The sequence below is a fragment of the Amphiura filiformis genome, chromosome 6 (assembly GCF_039555335.1).
Source record: "Amphiura filiformis chromosome 6, Afil_fr2py, whole genome shotgun sequence".
NCBI lineage: Eukaryota > Metazoa > Echinodermata > Ophiuroidea > Amphilepidida > Amphiuridae > Amphiura > Amphiura filiformis.
In genome coordinates, this window is record NC_092633.1 from 22,167,306 (window position 1) to 22,194,455 (window position 27,150).

The 27,150-nt window shown below is 34.1% G+C and overlaps 1 protein-coding gene across 1 annotated transcript in view; it reads left to right on the plus strand.

Annotated features, from left to right (window-relative positions):
* LOC140155154 (uncharacterized) overlaps positions 1-27,150 on the plus strand; it is a 261,547-nt gene that overhangs the window by 49,957 nt on the left and 184,440 nt on the right. Inside the window, 1 exon segment of the mRNA XM_072177880.1 lies at positions 12,838-12,905. Within this exon segment, the coding sequence (XP_072033981.1) occupies positions 12,838-12,905 (68 nt within the window).

Consider the following 27,150-nt stretch of genomic DNA (forward strand, 5'->3'; position numbering starts at 1 on the left):
CCACCAGTTCTCATGGTAGAATTGTCTCTGCTTTGACCTGCATTTTCAGCAGGTGTTGACACTTTAGTGCAAATTATAGCTGCTGGTGTTGAATTCATCAAATTGGTGTTATTTCACACTGTTTTCCAATTATAGTAAAAACATTTTAGAATACAACAAAAAAATTTAAAATTACAATAAAAATTAACTGAGTATATCAATTGTGTCTATAAAGTGTGAATGTTATTTTGTACCAATATTAATATTTCATTTCAAATGATACTATCCATATACACCTGTGCAATATTTTCACCATTTAATATTGGTATGGATTCCCACTTCAACTCCTGTGATAACAATGCCTCTAGTATGAAATCATAGCCAGGAGGTTGAGTCCAGAAATAACAGTAGTATCTCTTTCTGGTTGCGACAAAACGTAACACAACTGTTATTGTTTCAATTTTGTACAGATCTTATAAAAATTGTACAATTGTAATTGGAAAATATTTGCAATTGAAACATGCATGTTAATTAATAAGATGAGATAAGTTTATGAGATCGTGTCAAACTGAATTTCCTTCACTTTGTGTGATGCAACAACTAAGAGTTTGGTATATAAAATGAGTTTACAACAGGAAATTTGTGCAAGTGCATGTAATTGTTGAAGCATTATTGCAATAAAATGAATTGGATATTTATCATATTAAATTTGAAATTACAAATTTATAAATGTAAACATAACTTTGGCTGGATTTTTTAAAAATCAGTAGAGCCGATAATCTTTGAGATAGTCGCAAGAACATTTTATGTGAAATATAGTTGCCGCATGTCAAACACATTCTTTAATTAGCACAAGCAAGATATGGTAAGATGTTAATTTTCTAAAAACGCAAAGGGGAGCTATTACTTGTCTGTGAACATAGATTCAAATTTTAGAAAAGGACCTGCATGGTTTTTGCAAAGCTGATTTTTCCCATTCATCTCATTTTGCTTGATCACACCACATGTTGATTTTGAAAAACTTGGGCCAATCTTATAAGATATCATCCTGATGAATATACAAGACTCCATCCATCATGCAAGCAGCAAAGCATTTCTTTACTTCATCATAATTTATACTCTCTGCACAAAACTATAATTATGACAAGATAGTATTTTTGTACCAATAAACTTGAGATGAACTGCCGTACATCTGTCATTCTCTCATCCTCCTCGCATCATATCAGATGGAAAAGATAATGCATGGTACACCTACTGATGAAAATAAACCGTAGTAACAAGGTATCATCTTACTGCAACACAAACATCTCAACTCAATCCTCATTGAAATATTATCATGTGCATTTGCTCATTATAAGTATCATGCATCGTAAGGCTATACTTACCAGTGGAGGATGTGGTGTACTATGGCTAATTATCTTGAAATAAGCATTGTAATTTTAAAATAGGGTCATAGTGTGTTGTTGTTTGTGATGTTGTTTTGGTTCGGGTTACCTCAAAGCTGGAGGAGGAATTGTAATATTGCAATTGATCAATTCCAGGGATGTTGGAATGTAGGTCTATTTGAAAGATATAGCCATGTCCCAAGAGCTTTTATTATAGAGTGTTTCAAAAATTGTGTGGGGGTTGTGTGAATATTCGCTGTCATAGTGCATGTTAGTAACCATTGGTTACTGCTCCAAGCCTGGGCTCTTACGCCTGTTCCGAATTTTAATATGCCATAGGCTTTGTGTTGTGATAATTTCGATCAGTGGTTCGTAACAAAGAAAGCGTGATCCAGTTGACCTAGCAATGGTCATATTCTGAAGTGCACTACGACAGCGAATAGGGTAGAACTGCATGGTTTTGGGTAGGATCCCCACACATTGTACAAGACTTGCAAACAAGGACCTACAACATTTTCCCATAAACTGAGGACTTTGCATGTGAAGCTAAGCTCCAAACCAAGTGAGATCAGACTTTACACTGGCAAATGACACATGGTCTTTACACAGATTTTTATGTTGTTTGCAATATACTAATAGGGACAGGGAACCGTGGACATACTCGGTTGCTGGGTGTCCTCGAGTATTGTGTTATTTTCGGGTGTGCATCCTCATTTGCAGGTCTTTACAAATGCATCCCTACGCACATAATTGCATACATACAAATACATAGCAAACATGCCCTCACATAATACTGGTGTCATACTGTCATGCCGCTTCCTGATGCGTGACGTCGTGACGCACACACATTGCAGACAAATTGACACAATCAGGGCTTCCCATTGGCTGATATGTCATGTCGCTTGCTGCAAGCGGCATGAAAGTCTGACATAGGCATAAACGAACATGCATGCACACAAAAGTTAAATGGTACTAACTATGAACATTAAGAGCAATTGAAATAAGTAATCCAATCCTAACCCTTCATCATCTAACACCAAAACATTTCATCTTATAATCCTAACCCTAAGCCTAATCCTAACCCAAAACTCTAACAGGTGTACATTATGGGCATGGCAATCCTTATTCTTAGCAATTTAGAATGTCAATACTTTGCCAATGGTACACCATAACGGAGTTTGTCGTTCTGGTATGTGATCCAATTCTCCAAAGATCAATTTAAGGTAATGTATAAGACAAAAATTACAAATGATGATGGGCTTAAGTACAAAAATGAATGTTTGATTGAACCTGTGACCCGCATCATGTCTCGCAACAAGAAAACTGCTTGTAACGTGTAACCTTAAGGGTATATATCGCTATATAGCTTGTATAAGATGCCACAAACATGAACGTCAAGTGCCGTCAGCACCACGCATCCTACAAGCATCAATTAAGTGACGGATCCACAATATGTAGCAAGCTTATTACAAGATCTTATTACTAGGTCTTGTCACATATTCATACGTTCACTGGCTCCAAGTCTTTTATCTCGCGGCGGCCGACAGAAAGGTTTCTATAATACTACATTTGTAATGGTAATGATAGTAGTATTCCAATAGGGGTGCTTTCAGTTTTCAGTGTATGGGTCTTTGGAGATAGTGAATTGTTAAGATATTCAGCATCTTGTTGTACATTGCTGTGTATCGCAGGCTCTATGGTGCCAGAAATACTGTAGATAAAAGAAAGAATTGTTTTGTAATGAAATCAGAAATAAATGTGTCAGTTTGGTGATGAGGTGCTTTGTGCACTGCAGCATCATTTCATCTTGGAAAGGTAGAGAGGAACATTTGGTCTAAATTGTCAAAAAAGTGGCTGCAAAGTTTCCCAAAAACTGGGGGGGCACATTCCCACGCCCCCAGGATGTATGCCCATGCTTAACATGACAAGATACTTTAGTATATGATTTGCTTATGATGGTTTCCTCATTTGTAAACAAATTGCTTTGGGTGGATGGGTTGAGAGGGACAGGGTGGCTCCCAAAAAAGTAAACAGTTTGGTCTGGTGGATGGGGTGAGAGGGACAGGGTGACTCCAATAAAAGTAACAGCCTGTGCAATGTGCACATCACAAGAAAGCAACAAATGAAAATATTCAAAAGACCCCCTCACACGGTACCTATGCATTGAACAATTTTAAGAGAGTTTTTCAACAAGTTGATATTCTGCACTTGCCCTTAAAATCATAATAAAAGAAACAAAAATAAACAAAAAATACTATGAAGTTGTTAATATATGATCTACTACATGTATCTGCGAAGCTTCAAAGTTACCAGGTTACAGTTATTATTTTTGTTAAAACTCTGATCTTTAGGAATTTAAGTAAAAAATAAGACCAATTAATTATTTCAAAGATAATTGGCTTTATATCAACTATTAACATACATATACACAATAATTTTGAAATTCGTAGAATAAATATTTTATATAAAACATAATTTGTTCATAATCTGGCATGCATATTACATTGTCTGTTTTTGGCTGACGGTACTTGTTAGGGAAGACAGTTCTAATTAATAGTGAACAGATATCATAGTTGTGTGTGTTAACAAGCATGCCATCAAGAGTTGGCATAGAATGAGAGGCCTGCTTCAATCATGGGACGACTTCCATGCTGCAAACGACCACGTGTGTGTGTATACAATCTTGGATTATTTCTTGTTGTGTGTCAGTTGAGAGACAGTGGTTTATGCACAGGAATCAATTGGATTAATCAAAGATCATGATGTGGATTAACATTGGATGTTCATGTGCGAGATAAGATTTAAGCCTGAGATTGGGATTAATAAAGGTAGGATTCGCTTTTGCTGCCAATGCGTGTGCACATGTGTGAATATAGCCTATGGAATACAGTGTCCTTTACACATGTTAGTAAATAATAATTACTATGACGTCAAGTTTTCCCATTACGACAAAAGTTGTCATATTTTAATGAAAGGCCTCATCATGGGATGACTTCCATAATGTGCCAGGGCATACAGTGGTTTATGCACAGGATCAATTGGATTAAACAAAGATTATAATGTGGATTAACATCTGATGTTCATGTGTGTGATTAGATTAAAAATTGTGATTAATGAAGGTAAGAAATATATTAATCTATATCGCTTGAGCTGAAAATGTGTGTGTATACGAATAGGGCCTTCAGTGTATTTTACATTAGTTGGTAAACAATAATAAATTAATATGACAAGAAGTTTATCAGTATGGAACAAATTTTCATATTTCAATGAATGGCCTGATCATGATACGACTTCCATGCTGTTGTGTGTAAACAATCTTGGATATTTCTTGTACATTTTTTGTAGTACAAAAGTGTGTCAGTTGGGAGACAGTGGTTTATGCACAGGAATCAATTGGATTAAACAAAGATTATAATTTGGATTAACATCGGATGTTCATTTGTGTGATAAAATTGTGATTAATAAAGGTAGGAAATATATTAACCCATGTTGGTTTTGCTTTTGCTTCAATAGCATTTGTCGGGATGCAGAATACAGTGTGGTAAATAAAAGTATCAAGGGGTCAGAGCACACCATTTACTTTTATGAAATAAGCGTTCATTCAGTATTTACTAGTCAATGTCAAAATGATTTTTATACGCTTATGTATATAAAGTATTGTAGTATTTTGCACTATCAGTAGATACAGATATTGGAATAAATATTGATCCTTATTATTTAGATCACAGCTGAATTTTGATGCTAAAAATACCCAACATTCTATTCAGCATATCGCATGAAATATTGTTTCTGTAGGCAGATATGCTCTAAAAGGGTTGGCTTACAATAGTTCATAGATATTGTTGATCTAAGCTAAGTAAGTACATTCAATTTAACTTGAATGAAACTAACCTGAAGCAAAGTTATTTCACAAAACCATTATAGGTGAACATATCAACATAGGATTGTTTATTTTGACTATTATTTTACATCATAATATCGATTGAGTGGCTTCCATCAAGAATAAGTCGCATGATCCTTCCACATATGGAGAATAAAAGCTAAAAGCGTGGTGTCTTTCTTGATGAAATACTTGTGATATGATGTTGTACATCATTGTAAAATTGACATCATATCATAAGTATTGTAATATTAAGGTTAGCAACTATTTTGAACTGTTGCGATTTGGTAGTTCACAGCATCTTGCGAAAAGTAGTGAGCTTTGGCAAAAATTGCATTGATCAATTTATTGCGATTATGTAGAAGAATTCAGATATCACAGATATACTGTTGTAGGTCCTGTGGTTCTTGAGTTATGTTGTAAAGCAGGCTGAAACAACAACACTTTTGTAAAACGTACATAACTCATTAACAACAATAAATCAAGCAAATTTTCAAAGTATATGATTTGTAGAATAAACTTTTGCAAAACTTCAAAGTGTTATTTTTCAATAATATATTGATTTTCATAATGAAAATTAAATTTTTTTTGGCTGGCGGTTGATGGTGGTTAACCCGCATCACCCTTCACATGATAAACTGGGACCGTTACATTGTATTACCTAGTATCACCCGCATTACCTGCATCACCTCACATCACCGATCAAAAATTTGCACAGTAAAAAGTATGACAGTATGAAAATACACAGTTTCTAAAATAATATCGTATAGGTGTGGCTATCGACATCATGAAAGATAACCAACTACTTTTGCATCTCGTTACTATGGTTACCAATAAATGCATTAAAAATGAATAAATATGACATTGTTGGAGTACCGTGTGTTTAATTCAGAATTAATATCTCAGCAAAAATGGGTCATCAAAGTAAAGATAAAATAATACATAGCTAAACCTGGCAGTATAATAACACTCTTTCGTTGTGACGTGTGAAGCGAAATATCGGTCATTGACCTTATGCAGGTATATCTACTCGGGTAGTGTAAGAGTAAACTTAAGCTGTGCATATGACATGCAAACCATCACAAAATAATACATGGTAAATTTTCATCATCTTTGCAGTTTTGCTTAGGCTTGTAAAAACATGTTTGTTATTATTATTATTTACCGCATTTTGTTAAGTGCTTTTAATGTTAGGAACATCTCAAAGCACTGCCGTTTTTTTAATATTATAAATCAGAATCAGGCACACCTGTTTCTTGCAGGAGTTCCAAAAACTATAGATGCAAGATGCATTTATTTTAGTAGTTTGTTTGTTTGTTTATTTATTAATTTTTTTATTTTATGTTATTATATGTTTATTCTTCTTTTTCTTCCTTTTACAAAATCAGGATTAATTTCAAGTATAGATAAAATGTGACACGATCTGGTCCATGGGGACCAAAGATGGCATTTTTGACAATTTAGTTACTATAATCATTACCTTCTACAAACATTAGGCTATCATATACTGAAAACATTATTGAGGTTTAGCATACTTGGTTCTAAATTTATGAAGTTTTGTGACATCTATTTTCTTATGTATTTTATTGTTTTTTACCTCAATATTTTTGCCTTTATCTCAATTTCAAATTCCGCCTTTGGCCCCCATGGACCAGATTGTGTCATAAATGTGAAAATGTAAGTTTTAAGAAAGCTATATGGATTGATTTTAATACATGTTGATTTTGTTTCACTTGACAACAAATTCTATGAGGAAAAAAATTGAATAGGCTATATTTTTCTTAGGTAAATTATGAATGAAATATACTTCTGGATTTCTAAACAAAAAAATGTGGTAAAATTGCTCACAAAATGAACAGGAAACAAACTTTTTGTATAAACCTATGTACATTTACAAATTGCAGTATATCTCTGCAAGTGTGGTGCACTTGTGGTCAACCATCACTTTGAATATAATTTTCCTGAACGGAAGATGCTGTTGATCTTGATAGGTACATGCTTTCTATTACACCTGGCCAACATTGACATGTATTAGTGGTTAACCAGACCTGTTATATCTTAATTGATGCCAATTGAAACATTTCCTGTATTTTTAGCCATAGCGTGACTGAAAATGCTTCTCATCATTTGAGATAGTGATGATGTATTACACTTAATAGTTTCCTATAATTGCACTGACAACTTAATCAGTGACCTTATATTATAATACTGATAAAAAGTAATAAAATTAAGCAGATTTTAGTTGATTCATTTCTTTCATATGATAGTGATAATAATAACATTCTGTTAAAATTTCTCAAAGCACATTTGTTACCATCTTTGGTTACCGTCATTACCTTTGTAGTGGTCTTCTCACTCACTTCTCACCACTGCGGCCTGGGTTCAATTCCCCACTGTACTGATAGTTATATTCATCCTTGCTGTTCAACAACCTGATAATTTTTGATTATTCTGAAATATACATTTTGTTAATCGGACTTTGCTTTCTCATTTGAAAATCAAACAAGAATTGACCAATATATGCACCTCCAAACCCAAAATCAAAAGTTGCAATTTCAACGATTTTCAATGGGAACGCATTGTTGTATTGCACACAAGCACCACTAGCCAATCAATGTAACAGGCACAATTAAATCGTTAAAATTGCAACTTTGGGGTTTGAGGGTTTGGAGGCGCGTACAAAGTATCTTGGTCAGTTCTTGCTCGATTTTCATGAACAGGGTGTCAAATGAGAAAGCAAAGTCCAATTTTAATAACATGTAAATTTTAAATGTATATTTCTGAATAATTCAAAATGATCAGGTTGTTGAACAGCAAGGATTACTATAACTGACGAGTTTCTTTTTGTGCCTGGTGTAGTCTAACTCATGAAGATTTTACAGCAAGGATACACCCAGTGCACAGACCCTGAAAAAAGAGGGTCTATGCCCAGTGGGTTAAAAATGATGACTGCACAACTTAAATTAAACATTAAAAATACATTAATTCACCTTGCTTTGTTATATTGACTTATCTATATTTTGAAAGTTATTCCCCTTACATGATCTAAAATACATTGGCCTTGTTAGCATGGTTATATGTAATCCTATAGTTTATTCATGACTAAAATTAGCCTGCCATGATACACCTTGCTTATGTGGATCAGGGTAAGTTTAACTATACTACTTCATAGATTTGACAAAGACATAACTAGATAATCATGGGTCTATTATACGCCCGATAACATGGAATTTACTAAATCTATTGTGGTAATCGGGAAGCGATATCTTGGTGGATGTTACCATGGTTACTGCTAATTAATAACATAAAAATTTATTAAGAATTCCAAAAATATTTTAACATTTTTGTTTATTTGAATATTGTTGGAATTTTTAGATGTAGTTTGTAATACTTTGACCTGATTTGAGTCAATTATCCTTAGGGAGGGGCATTTTTTCATGTTCACTATTTATTACTGTAAACATAGTTTTAGAAATAGCATTGTTACATGTACCGGAAATATTCTCAGAATCAGTTGTAGATAACAGTGTTCTAGATATAGTTTTGTAGAAGGTTGATGGTAATCCTAATTAATTGGGTTATGTAAAAGGGATATCATTATTAGGAATGATGTCCTGATAGATAGTTCAAGTTGTAATTTTTTAGGTTTTGTGGCGGTATACACCAATCCGAGAAGCGTTTACTGTATTTGGCCCTCTATTGACGGAACCACAATTGTACCAGTGCGGGAGATTTAATTTGTTCAATCAATTCATGGTCGTGTATTGAAAATTACTGTTGTGTACAATTCTGTATAGCACACTAACAAGTAATTGATTGAACCCCCGACCTTGGGACACCGCAGTTTTACGTCGGGGACACCGCAGGAATGGCCTAGTCGGATTGGTGTATATAGGCAATGGCTGCCCCACTTTTTGAGATATTTGTTACAGTTTTTTTATATAGCTTTATTCCAATATGGGGGATGGCTCTATTTTTTTTGTTCTTTCTTGTTGTTCTTTGTTTATTTCTTTTAGTGCTTTCTTGCTTGCTTGCTTTCGTTCTTTCTTTCTTTCTTTCTTTCTTTTTTTCTTTCTATCTTTCTTTCTTTCTTTCTCTTTCTTTCTCTCTCACTTTCATTCTTTTACTATTTTTTCTTCATAGCTTTATTCCAATTTTGGGGATGTCTTCTCTATTTTTTTTTTTTTCTTTCTATTTGTTCTTTCTTTGTTTATTTCTTTTAGAGCTTTCTATTCTTTCTTTCTTTCTTTCTTTCTTTCTTTCATCATAGGTCATTTCATAGATTCTCCAAACACTTCTCCTATACTATTTGGTAGTCTTACAGGGTGTCCCAAAAAAAAGAGGCCCCACATTGCGCCCTCTTTTTCTCCTACTTCTGAAATGTTGATTAAATATATTTTGGTATGTAAGGAAACCTTAAGTTGTTAGCTTTAATAAACTAAAACAATTATTTCAATCGGCTCACAACTTTTGAAGATATGCTCTTTTAAAGAAATGTACCCGTTTTTCACTCTGTCCACGGCTATATACTTCAAAGATTGAAATGGAGTACACATACCATGCATGAATATCAAACATTCCTCAATGATAACTTTATAAAATAACTTTATTTATGGAATGGGCTTTACTGGTGGGTTTATGGGCAATGGATTTCGTTAATAGTGTCATTAATTTGTGGGTAAAATGGATGCCGAATGGGACTTCTTTTACTTTACTTGCAATTACTTATTTTTTATGCCTTTTTGTTTTATTATGTTTCTTACTTTCTTACTTTGTTGTTTCTTGCTTTCTTTTTTTTATTTACAACATAAGTTATTTCTCTTTTTAGGATAAAAGGTAGCCCTAAAGGCTGTTTGGTTTGTCTTTGGTTCTTCTGAAATGAGTTTACTGTGCTGCTCTGCCCTCTACCTGGTTGCCTCCTTGGCGAATACAGGTTTCAGCCCTGGTCCCCATTGCATCAATTGCGTTGCGTACCATACTTGTGCGCCGGATACTTGCGTATATGCATTCAGTATAATACGTTTGCGAAGATCTTGGATTTTGCCACAAAGGAAAAATCAAGTGGTGTGAGGTCTGGTGAACGTGCAGGCCACTCCACAGCATGAGCCATCCCAACCACTTTGTTTGATATCCGTGGACAGAGTGAAAAACGGGTACTTTTATTCAAAAGGGCAGATCTTCAAAAGTTGTGAGCCGATTAAAATAATTGTTTTGGTTTATTAAAGCTAACGATTAAAGGATTCTTTACATACCAAAATATATTTAATCAAAATTTCAGAAATAGGAGAAAAAGAGGGCGCAATGTGGGGCCTCTTTTTTTTTTGGGACACCCTGTACATCCAGAACAAAAAACAAAACCTGAAAAGATTCAATTTCATTCAGCTTTATCAGAAACATGACTTGTAAGAAGCCTTTGGTTTGATGAGAAGGCGTGGACTGTATGGCTAAGTGAATCGTATCTCGCAGGTATCTTTTCCCATACTCCATTCAATAAAAGCCATTCTCTAGTATCACATCACACATTATACACATGATGACAAAAGCAAGGTGGCTAGTCAAGTTATTGTGAATTATTCCTAGTAGCTTAATGTGTAATTCTGATGCATCAGGGATTATCAATATTTTTCTTGTAAAGGTCAAAAACAGTCAGAACAAACTAAGAATCATTAGTGACACTTGATGCAATCGTGCTGTATAATTATGCTTCTGTCATAGTACTATGTATTAGTCTGCCGACACTTGATGCAATCTTTTTGTATAATTATGCTTCTGTCCATAGATAGGGAAGGAAATAGTAATGTATAATATTAATATGCCCTCAAAGTCAAAATGCTGTATCTGAAAGTAAGTATCACAGCAGAGACTGCATTTTTCCTTTTTATGAGATAGATTTTTTATTTTCATGAGATATATTCCAATATAATTACTGATAAGGCTAAAAAAGTTTATTTGCTGTAGGTGGCATCAAAACCAAAATGTAGTATACATTGTTATTGTTTTTTTAAGAGTAAGAATTTATGGTAGCGTATACCTCAAATCAGAAATATTTAATGTCAAGTCAGTAGATAAGAAAGTTATAAGCTATGAAAATTATACAATGATTTTCATTGGATTTAATGATTTCTTATTGCTTGTAAATTGTACACAAACAAAATATTTTGAAGAATTTTGTCAGGTATTTTTTGCTTGAAAATATAATTTCTTTTTTCTTTTTCAAATGAAAAATCAAAATGCTGTAAAATTATTCACGAAACAAAATGTGTGTAGCCAAAGGGAAACATGTTTTTAGCCTAATGAGAACAGTTAATATATGATGAGGTACATAATCACCATGGTTCCTTTTGAAGTAAGGGTTTGCCACTGAATGTGTCAAAAATGAAAGCAATGTGTCAATGTTCTTCCTAACTTTAGACATGAGCAAATATATGTCATTTAACAATTCGACTTTGCAATATGCAACTTTTATTTTTAGCTAATTGTAGACTCAATTTAAATGCAATTTCCTGTTTCTGTATTGCTGTTGATTTCCATGAATATAGTGCACTCTAAAGCACAATCATTTTACGGCCAGCACAGAAAATAAACACACAATTATTTTAACTTCTTTGTTTAACCTCAGGAACCCTTTTGTACTCCAAGGAATCAAATTAAATGCCTATAACAGTGTTATTTATAATGCTGAGGGAAATATATTATTTATGTACACCACACCTTAAATTTTATCATTTGCTATAGATTTGTATTGCAAATTTGCAATATTTATTTTGCTTTTGACTGATTGTTACTTTAGCCTGTTTGTTACAAATGAATTATTATTACCAATAAAATCATGAGATGTCTATAGTTTATCACACATTTTAATAACAGTGCAATTTCAGTTTGTAAAATGAAACCTTCCTTAAGAAAATTAAAGATTGTTTTATGATTTTTTTACACTTTCTAAGTGGTTTTGCTGTAATCACCTAATATCATGTGGTTGAAAAGGGTTTCAAATGTATAAATTCTTTTCTGTGTGTTTTGGTGTATTACGACTGAATGTGATGCAGGTAGCCATTTCAGACGTGGCAATAATTTGTTGAGGACTCAACACAACTATCAACCTGTCAGTAGGTGGCAGCATATTTGCAGCACTGTGACCAGACAGTGTCAGTCAGTAATTAATACATGTTGGAAAGGAATACTTGCACGACTGCATTACTTAGAACTAATTAACTTGGGTTGCTTGCATTGTCTTGCTTAAACAATTGCACTGTATGCGCTATGAGCAATTGTTCTATAATTATAATATCTACAAGAATAGCTTTAAAACAGGGATCGGTTCATGAAATGTTTCATTTAACTAAAGTTTGTAGATCAACATCAAGGTGTTGTGCCTGTGCGTACGGCACTATAAATCACTGCGCTTTTTTCTTTGTTATTAATTTGAAATACCAACCTTTCTTTGAATATATACTTTTGTCTTTAAAGAATTATTTTGCAGAGTTAGTTGCAACATTCGTTCTATATAACAATAAGTCTGACACACAATATTAACATATATACCGGTAATATAGATACTTAAAACACAAAACTTCTGTATTATTTTGTCCATAGGAGCAGATGGATCGGCAGATAGAAGAGCTCAGCCGACAGCTCCTGGAGGAGAAACACAACTCAAGAAGGTAAGCTTAGAATCAACCACTGGGCTTTCCTTTAACCTGTCAGGTTCTTATGTTGGCTAGATTGTGAAATCAGCAACCACAAACTGTTCTTTATTTTTAAAAGACTTTAGAAAATGTTAGACATGGATGTTGTAGCATTGTACTACAAAGGTGCATGATTGCTTGTATTTTATGAAGCTTCGCAAGTCTCAAAATCGTTCATAACATACGACGAGTCATAAGTTCCATTTCAGTAAACTCACCTACGAACGGTACCCTTCGTAATTAATAGAGATTTATTTCAGGGACCCTTCGTAAAGTTATATGCCTAGTATTGGGTCACTATTTGTAACTTTACAAATTGTTATTATGCAACTTATAACCCTTTGTAACTTAAAAGTTACAAAGGGTTATAAGTTGCGTGAAATGGACCCAGGAAGTTTGCCAAATTTGTTGTATTCATAAGGAAAAGGCATCAACAAATGAGCCTAATTTCTTTCTACAAAAGTTTGGATATGGTATAAAATTCTGTAGTCTTTTCTCATCTTTGGATCCCATAAAGGTGACATATAGGCCTACACAATGTTTGGTCTTTGGTTCTTCAAGCTTGAGAATAGCCTTACTTGATAGTACCATTGACTATGGAATCCCTAAAAAAACCCTAAACCGTAACTGCTATGCAAAAACCCAGTGGGTTTTAGCAGTTCTCAGGTTACAGTGTGTTTTAAAAGGCCTTATAATAGGGCTACTAAACCCAACCAGTATCCAAGATCGTCCAGGTCCTCAACATTCATGAGAAGTTGAATCATTTTGTGAGTTATTTGAACTTAAGGATATTTGCATCTAATAATGACCAGTATAAATTGGGATACCCATGATATTCTACAGGTATGACAAGTTTGGAGTAATTTCCTTCACTAAACTTGACATAATATGCTATTTTTAATGTGTCATTTGATACATAACATAGTATGATATGGGCCTACAAATATAGGAAGGTGACTGATGTGAATCTGGATACTGTCCGCAACCTTCATGAAATGACACAAGTTCAATGATCACTATAAAGTGTAGTGACAAGAGCATAAAGTTCCACAATGCTGATCACTGACCTGCTGACATCCTGTTAATTACTTGTAATAGATCACAATTGGACATTATTACTCTATAAGGCAAAGTTGTTTGATTGTCTTCATGGGACTGATCCTAATCTGGAAAATATGGAAAAAGGTTTTCTTTTTGGTTTTACTGTATGAAAGAATACCGACCCTAATTTTGGAAATTCCAGAAAAAGTTGGGTTTTTTTCTTCTTCAAAAATTTTGACATCCTAAAAGATTTTTTAAACAGTTTTTTCACACTTCAAAACTTTAAAAAAAAATTCTGGCCTAATGTACTGCTGACTCTATAAAAATAGAAATTTGTTAATTCACAAAAATATTTATTATTTCTTATGTTGAGTATATGCATATTTAGCGAATAGCATAGCCCCTATATGCTATTACACTGACTCCAATGATGCAACAGGAACAGGTGAATCACATTCTTAAATTGAACATTTTTAGAAAATGTGCATGGGTGTGTCTCATTATTATGTATCCATGGAACCTTACCATATCTATACCTGTAAACTGACTCAGCAAGGTAACTCAAATAACCCACATCAGAAAGGAAATTAGTGTCCCCTGACTTCATTCAAACCCACATTTATACCTAATTTTATTCAGAAATGAAATAGGGTTTTAGTATAGTATTAAGCTACTTGCAGTTCCGCCATTATGCACTATGTGTGGGAGAGCCTCGAACTGGCAGCATACATGAATGGGAATTGAACTAGTCATAACGTTCTGTGTAAGGTTACATAATTCTTCCTTTCATGTATGCTGCCAGTTCGAGGCTCTCCCGCATATAGTGCATAATGGCGGAACCGTGCAAGTAGCTTAATAGGCACTAAATGGGCACCTGTTTCATAAAATCCCATTAAAGGATTAATAGGAAGAAAGATAAAAGCAAAATGAACCATGAAACCGGGCATATCCTTATGACAAATGCCATCCTGGGTACGGATCCCTTATGTGGATCCATTTAGTTGATATTTTGAGCATATCCGTGTGCGTATATCCCCCACAAATAGGAACTTGATGTTATGAAATCACCAAAGTATAAAAGCATTTGCGTGGCTATAATTTGGAAAAATCTAATGTATTCAGAGGCATATAGGGATCAATTATGAACTTTTGTTTCATTGTGTCACTTACAAAGAAAAACAGAGAATTATTTTAAATTGGTAAGAAAAAAATATAAAACTTGTGTATGGCAACTCTTTCATTGAAGCAGCTCACCTCACCATGCTATTGCAACCAACCTGAATGATGCCCTCTTGAGTTACTCATAATAGTTGTGAGGCATGGAATATTTGTAAGAGCACTCCCTCTTTTGATAAGTAAGTGTATAAATGTTGCTTTTTCACAGGGGTAATATAGAGTATTCAAGGAGGGAGGGGTAAATTTGGCATACATTTGATGCAACATGATCCAGAATGGATGTTGAATAATGCATCTTTATTATTATATAATAGAGCTTTGACCCAGTTTCGCTGAGCATATATATATTAAGATAACTTTGCTGCGGATGCTACATGTATAAATCCACACAATTTTGTTTTAAGTTTTTGTTTTTGTTTGCTTTGAAATGGGAAGAGGGGATCACATCCGTATGAAAACTAAATGAAGAAGATAATACATTGAAGATGATAAATGGTTTTATCAAATGGATAGAGGCTTATGAATTTGATAGCTTTCATAGAATAGATATGAATAAATCAGATATTTTTGGAACAAAATATTTTGTCTACACATCAACAAGCATGGATAGATCAACGTGATCATGCTTATTTAATAAAACATATACAAATGACTAATTCTTTCAGTGTTAATAGTTATCCCAGCATTAATTGCAACTGCTCATCATCGTAACATACATTAGGATCTCCAAATTCAACAGCCTCGCTGGCATGAGAATGTCAGATTTTCTTGCTTGCATGAATAAACCTTAACATATTTCCTACTGTTTGGTGAAGGGAATGAAAAGAAGGGCGGAAGGAAGAAAAAGAGAAGTTATTTTAACCTTGTCCAGTTTTTAACCACAGGCTCCTTAGGTGCAAAGGACAAGACTGGGGGTAGCAAGCTATGAGGGTTACGCAGCGCGTTCAGCATTTTTTGTGTATGAGTGATGCAATCAGCCTAAGTCATCATATATACCCAGGGAATTACTGCCTGGGCCAGCGTAACCCTCATGGCTATTGGTTGGTGATCTTCTGTGTGGAATGCGAGGGGTCTGCGGTTCAAATCTAGGGGTACCAAGTGACTTCTGCGTTCATCTTCTCTCCTTTTTTGTTTCTTCTTTCCTTTTCAATAGCAAAAAAAACATGGGTTGGGTTAGGGCTAATTAGTAGTGTTATGGTTAATAGTTCCAAAATGTTATTGTTCCAAAATGGAAAAATCAGAACATTTGTAAATTTTAGGGTGTTCTGGTCAAGCAAATCACTGATTGTCAGTTTCAATACTAATTTACTCTTCCAATAAATTACAAACTGTGAATGACCTAACATGCATGATTTGAATTGCTGCATGTCAAATTATTTATTAATTGAAAAATGTCTAGAAATATCTATTATAGCTATTGTGAATCTCTGATGAAATCCAAATAATCCAACCAGACTGTTTTATTCAATTTTGATGCCATACTATGATCAGCTCATCTTCCTCTTGTATTACGTTATGCATCAAATATTTTGCGGAGCGCTCATGAGCATTTTACCATCTGGAGATGAAAATGTAATAATTAGGGTTTAATTAGGTTGAAATATCATGATTGCTGACTCTTATGTGCTCATTTCTATTATGTATGTGATGATAAATATAGAATGACACAGGAGTAACCTTTATGTCTATTTCATTTCATCTTTAGTGGAGGAGATGAATCCATGATTCATTTTTCGGCAAGACTTTAGAATGATTGTCACAGCCCTTTGAAATTAGGGCTAAGTTTTAGGGTTAGAATTAGGGTTAAAGTAAGGTTTGTTGGTTAGTATAGGGATTTAAGGACAGGATAATGGTTAGGATTGAGAGATTGGGGCAAGGGTCAGGGGCAAGGCTAGCTTTGTAAATCAGGGGAGGGGTAGCAAAATAAAAGGGGGGCTAAGATGTAAATATTCCTGGTTGCTTCATTTTGACCTGGTATAATTTATTAGCGGGATATATACATATAAATACTGTTTTTTTTGTAGAAAGACTGTACTGTTAAGTCTTCGAGCTTCCAAGAAGGGCTTTATTGGGACAAAAGTGTGTTTGGCCCATGACTGGGGTGAATTTTAGTGGGAAATGGGCTTCTTGTCCCTTTTCTTTTCCGTTGCCTTCCCAATTCTCTCATTCATTTTGTTGTCAAGGGGTACTCTTTCATTTTTGTCTTGCTCTGCCCTCCACTCTATAATTTCTAAAAAGGCTTTTAGAATAATCATGCAGTTGAACTTCATTACAGTTTTGGTATTGGAACAGGTGATCAAAGTTGGTGATATTATTTCAAAGCACAATTCAAAATTTCAGAGAAAAGGGAAAAAATAGGAAAAAAGAAAATTCTAGAGAAAAAGAGGCTTTTGAGCAAATAGATGCTCCTGATTTTCATTTTGTCAGTGTTAACCATATGAACACCAGTCAGTGAGTTTGTACAGCTTCACAAATGTATGACTAACACCGAGTATAACTAAATGGTTAGATGGATGGGTGAGTTGATTTACTTCTGGCGTCATCATCTTACCATCAAATTGTTTTATTGCTGATGTTGCTTAATTTAAGACTATTGATTAGTAACCAGCAACAATATTGATTTGCTTTTTGGTGGTAATGATGAGGATTTGGGTAAAAGGCACATACCATTTTACTGGAAAAGTAGAAATGGGTGTATAATAATACTGCTTTAATTTTGAAAAGGATTGGGTGCTTGCAATGGGCAAATTGGCAAAAATCAGAGCTAGTGGGAATTGAACCAGTGCACTCAAGATTTCTGGTCTTGAGCTCATCCAAGAGTGATTCCAGCATTTAGGCTGTCTTCTTAATTTAATTTTTTAATTGTACATCAATTTTCATGCTTTTTTGCATTTTTCTAAGCTTGTACAAAAATTTTTAATGCACAAAAGGTTAGTGGTGTATGTAAGTCTAGTGTACAAACAGGCAAATGCTTGAAATAGTTTTTGTTACAGCCCCTATAATAATCATGCAAAAATGGCCAGTTTAACATAATCTTGTGTGATGTGTGGTTGACTATTGTCAATTTGCAATATTTGGGGGATTTTGTTTAAAAAATGTATGATTGTGGTTGAATTTAAACACACTAAGCAGTTCATTATGTTTTAGCTTAGTACAATTTAAACCACACCATATTATTTGTTTGGTCTCCAGGTTGTCTCTTTTCATAGAATTAGACCTAAAGAAACAATTGCCAAATATAAATATTTCAACCTTGAATGAAAATTTAGCACAATTATGCTGTCTCGAACTGGAAAAATGATGCTAATTATCATGATTATATGGTGAATAGAAACACAAATAGCCTGATGTACCATATAAATTGGCATACACTTGTCAGAATTGGTTTGGTATAATTGTCATACCTACAAGCATTTATTTCGATATGAACACGGTGTTATTGCTATTTAACACTGGAGTCACTCCATATTTTGCATTCCATTTCAATGGGAGTGAGGAAGTTATAATCAACAGCATGATGTGTAAAATGGAGCATATGTGTGCCCTCACTGGTAGGTAAGCTTCTTCACCAGCGATTGATTTGCTAACATAGAGCCTCAGGCACTGGGGTTTCCTAAGTGCGATCAAATATGAGTCTTATGAACCCAAAATAGGAATTGACCAGAGGTAACGGGGAATCGTGCGTACAACTAATCTGCGTATCGGTTTACACGTATAGGGTTCAATATTGCGTCCCCTATGGCTTGATTCATTATGCTAAATTTATCCCAATAAGTAAGTCCTACATGGTTTCTAGCATTGTAAGAACATGTCAAGATTTGTAGTTACAGTGTTGTAGTCGAGGACCTCATGTCCGAGGCCAAGGCCAAGGCCAAGGACTTGGTGTCCGAGGCCAAGGCCAAGGCCAAGGACATGGTGTCCGAGGCCAAGGACAACCCTCCGAGGCCAAGGACTTTTGTCTCCGAGGCCAAGGCCAAGGACCAAGGACTTTCATAATAATGAACCATAATAAACCACGCCCGATCGGGGGGCATATTGTCGTCAACATAAGACAATTTTATATGCACTTTAAATAATGCTGCACAGTAAGCCTATTTATAGAACTAAAATGGGCTCTTTATCCTAGTTTCAACCAACAAAACCCAAGTATGTTGTATTTTCAAACTTGTTCATTATATCGATTTGTTTCTTAGTCTTAGGGAACAACCCGAAAGTTCGATGAAGTCCTACAAACGAAAGTCCTTTCGCTAGAACACTAACCCCCTCCACCCTCCCCTCTAACGCAAGTGTCAAATATCGAAAAATCCAACCTGAATTCATAGGATACAGTGCCGTCGCTATGGTGGATGGGGGTGTGACAATGCTATATTGATCACGTTTATGGAAGAAACAAATATTCTATTTTATTTTAATATATTTTCTTCGTACTTTTTTGTCACGAAAAAAAAAATTAGGACATACTGGATTTTCAAATAAAAAAGAATCAAAGTGCGGTCCCGAGTGCGGTACAGCTGTTTAGAAAATTAACTTACAAGTTACAGGTTGCGAGTACTGCACACTATATTGATTTAAAATCATTTTGAAGCAACCACTGTAAAATTTCAATATCGTAGGCTTACTTCAGAAAACACTAACATTTTAAAACTATATTAAATCCTTAAAAAAAGATCAACTTTGACCGATGTTTTAACAACTTTTTTACAAACGTAATCTGACTTTTCGACCCCCCTCCCTCCCTAATGGAAGAACTTTCGTTAATAGGACTTCATCAAACTTTTGGGGTGTTCCCTTATCTAGACAAGTAGTGAAGATTACAATATAACACTCTTTTTATGTATTTGATCCGCATACCATTTTGATGTCAAAAGCTAGACAGTTATATGGTATATATGTGCAACAATACAGCCTAAAATGGGCACTGATCTATCTTAAGATCAAAAGCAGCAAAATGTAGCTGACGAGATTAATCAAAATAGATGAAATTCATTTAATCACAGTTACCCGGTAATCTAACATGTCCTACAGTAGTGGACAATGAGTTTCTTAAAATATCTAAAGAACCTTTTGTGTCTATTCGATATTCCTATTTTAGGAATCAAATCATATCATGATTGGCTGACAGGTTGAGTGGAATTTTAATATAAAACCACATATTTGGCTTACATGTGCATGTTTTGCAAAGAGCAAAGATGATAGTTAAGAGTGCACCAAAATATTGAGAAACTATTTTGTAATTCAATCAGGTACAATAAAAAGCTATCCTTGTCATGTTTCTCTAAAAAGTTTGAATTTATAACTAAAGAGCAGATTGTACCTTTTCACTCTTTGAACATTTGCCTGCATTTTTGCTGATTTGCCTGTCCTTGTCGGGTCCTTGTTGTCGAGGACCAAGGACTTTGAGGTCCGAGGCCAAGGCCAAGGCCAAGGACTACACGTCCGAGGCCAAGGACTACATGTCCGAGGACCAAGGACTTCAAAACCTGTCCTCGAGGAGTCCTCGAGGCCGAGGACAGTACTCGAGGACTACAACACTGGAATCCAAAGACTCAAAACGAGCCAAGTGATGGTCAGAATTCATTCGGCCATTACTGGGTCCCCTCTGCACCGAACTGGTGTTGTGATTGCTCAATTGGGTGGATTAAAGCCACTTAAAATCAATATTGTATTGTATTGTGTTATAAACGTTCAACATTCTTTTGTCTATGTGCAACACGGGTGATGGAAGCAGTTATAAATCCCCGCTAAGACCGCATCATTTCACATTTTAGGTGGGATGGAGCCAACAGGGACCCAGCTATAATATGGCTGCCATTGAGGTGTATGCGTGAAATTGGATTCATCTATAGGAAAATACATGGCAGCTATTTAATTTCATGAACTTACCCCCTCCTTACCATCCCATAATGCTATGAATGTAACCAGGTGTCTTTGTGTCTGGGGTATAAATATTATGCATACCATACCACAGTAATATGCATACCATTGTATCGATGCATACCAGTGTATGCACATTATGCAAAAGGTGTGGCCGGTCCTCAGGTTGTTGCAATAAAATAGAAATAATTTCATGTTGTAGCATAAATCTGGTCAATTATGTGATGGTGTGGAAGTCTTCCTGCACATAGTGTATGTAAAGATTAAAAAAACATTATGGATATGTATGACTGCAGTGATATGAATAAGGCTAAACAAACAAAATGCTATGTCTCAAAGCCCTTGGCAGTTTCAAAAACGAATGCAGAATGCTGGGTTTAAAAAAAAAAATTTCAAGATTTTTGTAAATTTAAGATGTCATTTGTAAGTGTTCAAAAATCCATAAAATTTGCTCACTTACACAATTGAAGTACAAATATCACTCGTTTTAAACCTATAATCAATCAAGTAATTTTTCTTCAAAATATTTCTCAGAATCTTTTAAAAACTATAAGAAAAAACAAATTTGCTGTTTCAGCTAAATTGGATGTGATAAGAAAAACAAATGCACACAGGCACTTTGAGACATAACATTTTTGTTTTTAGCCTAATTGTTTGATGAACATGGTGCAAAACATTGTGGATTTAAAGACAGCAATGTGCAAAATCTTATTAGCAATTAAAAGAAACACATATAAATGATTAATGATAAATGTTGGAAAAAAATGTTCATGTCCTTTCTGCTTTTTCTGTCTTTTCTTGAAGACATTTGAATCAGTGTGCTCCCAATATAAGAGGCAGTATCTGCTTATAATATGGGAGATACTGTGTTCCATTTGAGAGGGCAGAGTTTGTTATTGTTATCTACTGAAGATAGCCAGATTGTAATAATAAGCCTTTTACAATTTATATCAAGCAAATTATTTCATTTAAAATTCAAACTTTATGAAACCTTTCTTCAATTTCCCTGAACAAGAAAACAAGCAAGAAAACAAACAAAACATATTCAATAATCTGTAGAATTAAAATAAATTTGTATGCATAAGCTTTTGATTTGTGTTTAGGTTTTATAAAAGTCTTTATTTTGATTTGCCAGTTCAATCATATAATACCCATGCTGTAATGGTCATGTTCACTTGAATGCATTTCTGATGATTATTTTCAATATGATAATTTAATGAGAAACAAATGTGTGATTCCCCAAATCCCTCCATGTGTGTTTATATATGGTTACTTTGCACACAGTGGAATGGAGACATGCAATGTAGCATTTAGCCTATTTACCTGAATCCCAGGCATGAAGCCAATATTGATGGAGATGTATGTGATACAATGACATGATCTAGAGCATGTACAACTAATGGGATTGAATACTGGTAAACCTGTAAAGCATTAGCTCTTGCTAAACAGTAATTATTACACATTCATACATAGTCACTGCTTTTTGTGTTATGAAATGCAGAAAATGATAAAAATAATCAAGGTTTATCACAAAATAATGCTCAGTTAGTATAAATGTGTATTTATTATTTTTCACTCTATTGTGCTTGTGTCCAATGCCAATGAAAACCACACTCGAACTGTTTAGGCTTTTCAATATATCTGTCATGTGCAAGTGACTTTGGTAGAGAAAAGGTTAATGACCTAGATCTATCCAGATAATTTGGTAGACACATAAATTCACTGAGAGTTAATTCCAATGACTATACAACTCTAATAGGCCTAATAGCTTAAAATAAATGCATCGATAGCTTCAAATATATCATATAAACACAACTGCTGAGCAGATAATATTCTTAATACAAAATATCAAATTTATTTTAACAGATATTTTTCTCATCACAGGTGAAATGTATTTATAAGTCAATTGTTTTTAAAATTCTGAACTTTTGGCATTTTAAGAAAGAGTATTTTAGTGACTGAATTTTGAAAAAATAATAATTATAATAATAATTTTCATGTTAATTCATCCTAAAAAACAAAATGCAGCTAGAATTGCCTTAATTTTTTTTAATTAGGTCACAAATTTAAAAATCTATAAGTAAGCAGTTATGTTATAAACCCCATGCAACCACCACTGTCTGTTTTGCATTTTCATCAATGAAGCTAACATATGCATATTGTAGTAGCACCCAAATGAGTGTGCGATAGCTAAGTGTGTGTCTGGTGGCTGCAGATGTGTGGTAGCAATGCATGACCAATATTGAACCATTCACAGATGCATGCCTGCATCTATCACTGATATAACACATACAGCCAGCCACCGTAATTGTCAACAGCAACCATCCATATCTGACAATTTTGTTTCTTGGTCAGTGAAGATGGTTGACTGGTAGGAGGGAGGAATGATGTAGTTTTGTGTCATCATGATGCAAAGAACAAAGCATGGCAGTTAGATGGATCAAACGAGGTCAGGATACTATTGTTGTGTATGGATGCTTTGTATGGATGTTAACATTGGACTAACTGACGGAGCATATAAGAAAGTGTGATTCTTCACTGGCATGGTAAGCCATAAGCTTTTATGAATGAGTATGTGAGTGTGTATTGGTTAGGCACAGTGCCATGTGTTTAATGGTGTTATTTATGCACATGTGCTAACATGTCTAGTATCAAATCACTTTCTTATACAATGTTTTTAAGATGTCTAGCGGGTGCATAGTTATGCAGCTATTAAAATAAAATCTGTAATATCAACATATTTTACAGACTAAACATTTCTCAACTGTGGCTATGACAGCATATGCTTTATACTGAAGATAGCATAAGACGTGTTTTGTCTGCTGAAGATAACTTGTTCTGTCTACTGAAGATAACATAATTTTATGCTATCTACTGAAGATAACATGTGCTATTTACTGAAGATAGCATTTGCTATCTACTGAACATATGCTGTCTACTGAAGATACCATGTTCTATCTACTCTATGATGTTTTGAAGATGTCTAGCTATTAAAATGAGATCTGTAATATCAACATATTTCACAGACAGACTGAAAGTTTTTTATATTTTTCAACTGGCTATGACAACATATGCTTTGTACTGAAGATAGCGTAAGACATGTACTGTCTGCTGAAGATAACTTGATCTGTATACCAATTGTAGTATGTGCTATCTATTGAAGATAACCTATGCTATCTACTGAAGATAACATATGCTTTCTACTAAATATAACATATGCTATCTACTGAAGATACTATTTGCTATCTACTGAAGGTAACATATGCTATCTACTAATGATAGTATTTGCTATCTACTGAAGATAGTAAATGCTATCTGCTGAATATAATATTTGCTATCTACTGAAGATAGCATTTGCTACCAATTGAAGATGGCCTATGCTATATATATACTGAATATTGCTTGTGCTATATATAGTTCAGGGTATTATCAGTTTAATATTTGCAAAATGTTAAATTTTCTAAATTTTATTGCAATTCTATATGCCAATTGGATAAAAAAGTTATTTGAAGTGAAGATATCATTTACTGCAGATAGAGATAGCATTTGAAGATACCATTTGCTATCTACTGAGGGTAACATATGCTATCTACTAATGATTGTATTTGCTATCTACTGAAGATATTAAATGCTATCTGCTGAATATAACATTTGCTATCTACTGAAGATATCATTTGCTATCTACTGAAGATACCATGTGCTATCTACTGTAGAAACCATTTAACCATTTGCTATCTACTAAAGATAGGATTTGCTATCTACTGAAGATAGCAATTGCTATTTGCTGAAAATAACATTTGCTATCTACTGAAGATAGCATTATGCGATATACTGAATATAGCTTGTGCTATATATATAGTCAAAGGTATTATTGGTTTAATATTTGTAAAATGGTTTTGTTGTTGTTATTGCAATAATTGTATATGCCAATTGGATTCAAAAGTTATTTTGATTGATCAGAAAAATATACCCCTTCCTACTGGTCAGTACAAAATGGTCAAGTTTAATAAAATTGTACCATTTCTAATAAAACGGTCATGCCTTTTACTCTTCAATCCATCCTTGTATGTGCAATATGAGCCGTATTCCGGAGCAAAGCATAATATTTTGTTAAAGATTTGACCCAATATGTTCCCATTAATACCGTAACCCTTTGAAAATATGAGCTGTTTTTACGCTCCACAGAATTGCTCATCAGCGTCTTATCTTACTCTTAATGGTCAATCTAGCTGCTGTATGTAGGTTATCACTATACAAATATCTTATGGAGGAGGAAGCTATTTGTTCTGCATAATGGAGTTCAAAACTGTGACAATACTATATAACCAGTAATGTTGATTGAGAACAATTTAACAGGGTCATTTGCAAGTCAAGATAGTTCATGTATAGGAAACATAGTTGTTAATTTTCGTGAGAGCCTGCTGTGGTGAGATGAAAAGCCTGTATCTAAGACAATGTGACTTGTGTGAGGAGATTGACAAGATGCAAATGATAGATGACTAAGAAATAAAGTGTATTGAATCAAAACATTGAGTAAAAGGTCATACTATAAGATGCTAGGTGTGTAAGGGATATATGGTAAATGCAGCAAGGAATATATCAACTTGCCACATCAATTCAAATCAATAAGAAATAAAAATAGCATATTTTGTCATCTCAGTTGTTTTGTTATAACAATTTATGACTTTAGCTCTGTTAGCTTTTTAACAAATTTGGTTAGATATTTCAAAATCACCTACAAAAGTTCCACACATCTATAAAACTGTTTTCACAAAGCGCTATCAGCAGCAGTGATAATTTTATTTTTAATTATCTATGCTATTACACCAGCCAGTAGCATTATCATACTTTGGATATCTTATGCATAATTTATTGTAAACAACTATCAACAGAACATTCATCTCACATAGTTCTCCAGCGTAAATTTATTAGCCCATTGAATGTATGTCAAGGCATGCCATATACATAGAATGACAATATATTTAATGTGTTTGCGTGGGCGGTCGGTGATTTGGAGCATTCGAAATGTTCAAATGTGTGTCCATATTTGTAGTCTATTTGTGCAGTAGCCATTAATTAGGCTGTTACCTTTTTTTCTAAATGATGTTTGTAAATAATAAAAGTTAAGATGCAACAGTTAGGCGATGAAAAAAAAAACCCTGTTCTACGGGCCCGACCGACCCAGATTTTGAACAAATTGTGAAAAAAATGTTTCCTGTACAAATGAATGCCAACCCAAATCTCGAAAATTTCAGGAACAAAATGTTTTTTGTATTTTTCCCAAATCGCAAAATATTTACAGATTTTAGTGATTTTTTGGGTCATTTCAGAAACAAACAAAAAATCCTGACCGACCGACCCTACTTGAAAGCTCTATCCGCCTGTAGAACAGGGTTTCTTTTTTTCGTCACCTTTTAAGAATATTGAATTAAGTATGTTTTAAATCGCTACATGACTAGAAGCAAATTGTACCATGCACTGTTGCTTAATTTGAAATAATCATGTCCAACAAATATATAAAATATTATAATAGCACGTTCCCTGATTCTAAAATGTTCTGATCACTATGGATAAAATGCTTTATAAGTCAACCATAGAGTGCTTTTACTTCAAGTTCAAAGTCCAAATACAAAACTAAGAGAAACCTCACCAAATGACTTTGAATATGATGAATTAGTGTGTAAATATGTGCATGAACAAGGGGTTGGTTGGGAAGACTTTGTCATTAGTGTGTCATGGATAGGTATGATGAGTGAAACCAATATGAAATATGATGTAGATCAATATTATTTCTGTCACCTAGTGCTGTTATATATAGGCTGGGATAAGTCATTTATAAATTGACTGCTTGTATTAATCACATTGAATTTTGTTTACACTAATCCATCATCTCTTGAAATATAGTTAATTGTGAAGCTTTGTAATATTTGTAATGTAGTCAAAGAGCGTTTTGGTCAGTTTTTTTATGCCTTCACCGTGAGGCATACTGGTTTTGCAATGTCCATACATGTGTAGCTCCGTCCTTCCATCCTGATTCTGTATCTCTTGAATGGATGGATGGATTTACTTTAGATATTCTAGGATAGATAGGCCACATTTAGAAACTCCGAATACCTTCTTTTTTTTGGGG